This window comes from Octodon degus, unplaced genomic scaffold (assembly GCF_000260255.1).
Source record: "Octodon degus isolate 3935 unplaced genomic scaffold, OctDeg1.0 scaffold00009, whole genome shotgun sequence".
NCBI classification, from domain to species: Eukaryota; Metazoa; Chordata; class Mammalia; order Rodentia; family Octodontidae; genus Octodon; species Octodon degus.
This window is the reverse complement of record NW_004524585.1, coordinates 30947496-30949092: the sequence shown is the minus strand read 5'-3', so window position 1 is coordinate 30949092 and position 1597 is coordinate 30947496. Positions and strand designations below refer to the sequence as shown.

At 31.1% G+C, this 1597-nt stretch overlaps 1 protein-coding gene across 1 annotated transcript in view; it reads right to left on the bottom strand.

The window, feature by feature from the left end:
• Window positions 1-1597, bottom strand: part of LOC111814390 (uncharacterized protein KIAA0825-like) — an 82746-nt gene that overhangs the window by 28826 nt on the left and 52323 nt on the right. The window contains exon 6 of the mRNA XM_023707686.1: window positions 1289-1468. Coding sequence (XP_023563454.1) covers window positions 1289-1468 — 180 coding nt within the window. The remainder of the gene's footprint in view (window positions 1-1288; window positions 1469-1597) is intronic.

The following is a 1597-nucleotide window of genomic DNA, read 5'->3' as shown; positions in this document are numbered from 1 at the left end:
TCCTCAAACTGTTAGAAGTGCTGGTCATTTACTTGCCATTCCAGTATTTATCTTATGTTTTACTCTTAGTACGTCTTTGCTATCATGAAAAGTTTTTCTTAGTTCAATTGTTTTGAAACATTTAATTTTTAATTAATTAGTATTTAACTTTCTGAATATTGCTTAATCTTAATTTTTGTTCTAAGATTTATACTGTATCTTTGTCTTACAATTTATTTAAATGATATCATATGATATATTCTCCTAGTATTAGAAACTTTAAAATGTAAAAAAAAAAATGACTGGAAGATATCATGCATAGTAATAGGCATTCACTTTAGTTATGATCAGAATAGATTTTAAAATGAAAGTTTATTTGTTCATGTCAATGTCATACATTTTAAACAACAGCTGACAAACTTTTTCATGACAAAAAGTGCTATTCATAAGTAAGTTAGAATACGTTAAGAATTCAATAATTCATAGTTATTAATAAAGTTGGTCTCTTTGTACTTTCCCAAAAAATAAAAAATAAAATAAAATAAAATGCTGGTCCAAAACAGAGTGTGTACAAGAAAGCTTATAGGTGGAAAGCCAGGCATAAGTGATGAATGGAGTAAAAGGACAATGATAATAGTATCTACCTGGATTCTCATTCTTTGTCTTCTCAGGATATTAAATACAGATATATGTGGGATTGTACGTGAAAACCTCTGCCTGGCCTGAATGTGGGGTGCCCATCAGCACCTCCTGTTCTGATGTGCAATCGCTGTCCTTCACATCCTGTCTAACTGAAAGCTGACAAACAGCAGAGATCAAGAACAACACACTGCCGCTAAAGGAACGATAGAATGTGCTTGTCTTGACTAAAAAAAGATGCTATGATCATAACAATGGATGCGTTATATGTCAAGAAAAATGATCAGCAGTTTATTCCATTGGTGTGTTAAAGAAATGTGGCAAAGATGTACAAAATATTTTCCCATCTTGGTAAATTCTTGTAAGTTAAAAAGAAAAACAACAATTGAATCTTTATGATCGAGCACTTTTTAAATGTTAAAATAATCTTTATTATGTTATTTTTCTCTTCAGCTTCTTTCAAGTATAATTTACCTCAAGCATACTAATTTTGACAGAACTAATGGCTGATGGTCTACAACAGAAACCTCTGTAATGAAAAAAATGCAAGATAAACTTCTACAGAAAACAGATTCAGCAAACCCAGAGTCAATGAAAGTTTTAAAATACCTTTCAAGGTGATTTCAGTATCTATAAAGTACTTCACTTACCAATAGTAAATTTCTCATACCTGGAATGTTATATAAGGTGTCCCATAATTGTTCTTCTTCCATGTAACTCACAAAAACATTTGCAAATATATGTGGAGAGTAATTACAATGGTATAGCACGTTAAAGATGGCTTCTATAAGGCTGGATCCTGGTCTCAGATTATTTTCTGTCTCAGAAGCTTGGTCTTGAAAGGCACATTCTTGAAAAAATGATTTAGTAAAATAGGTATTAGTGAATATGATTAAATTCTAATCACTTACTACAGCACAATGCTGTGAAATGTACTAAAGTGGTGTTTGCATAATATTATGGCTTGTCTAGATGTCCC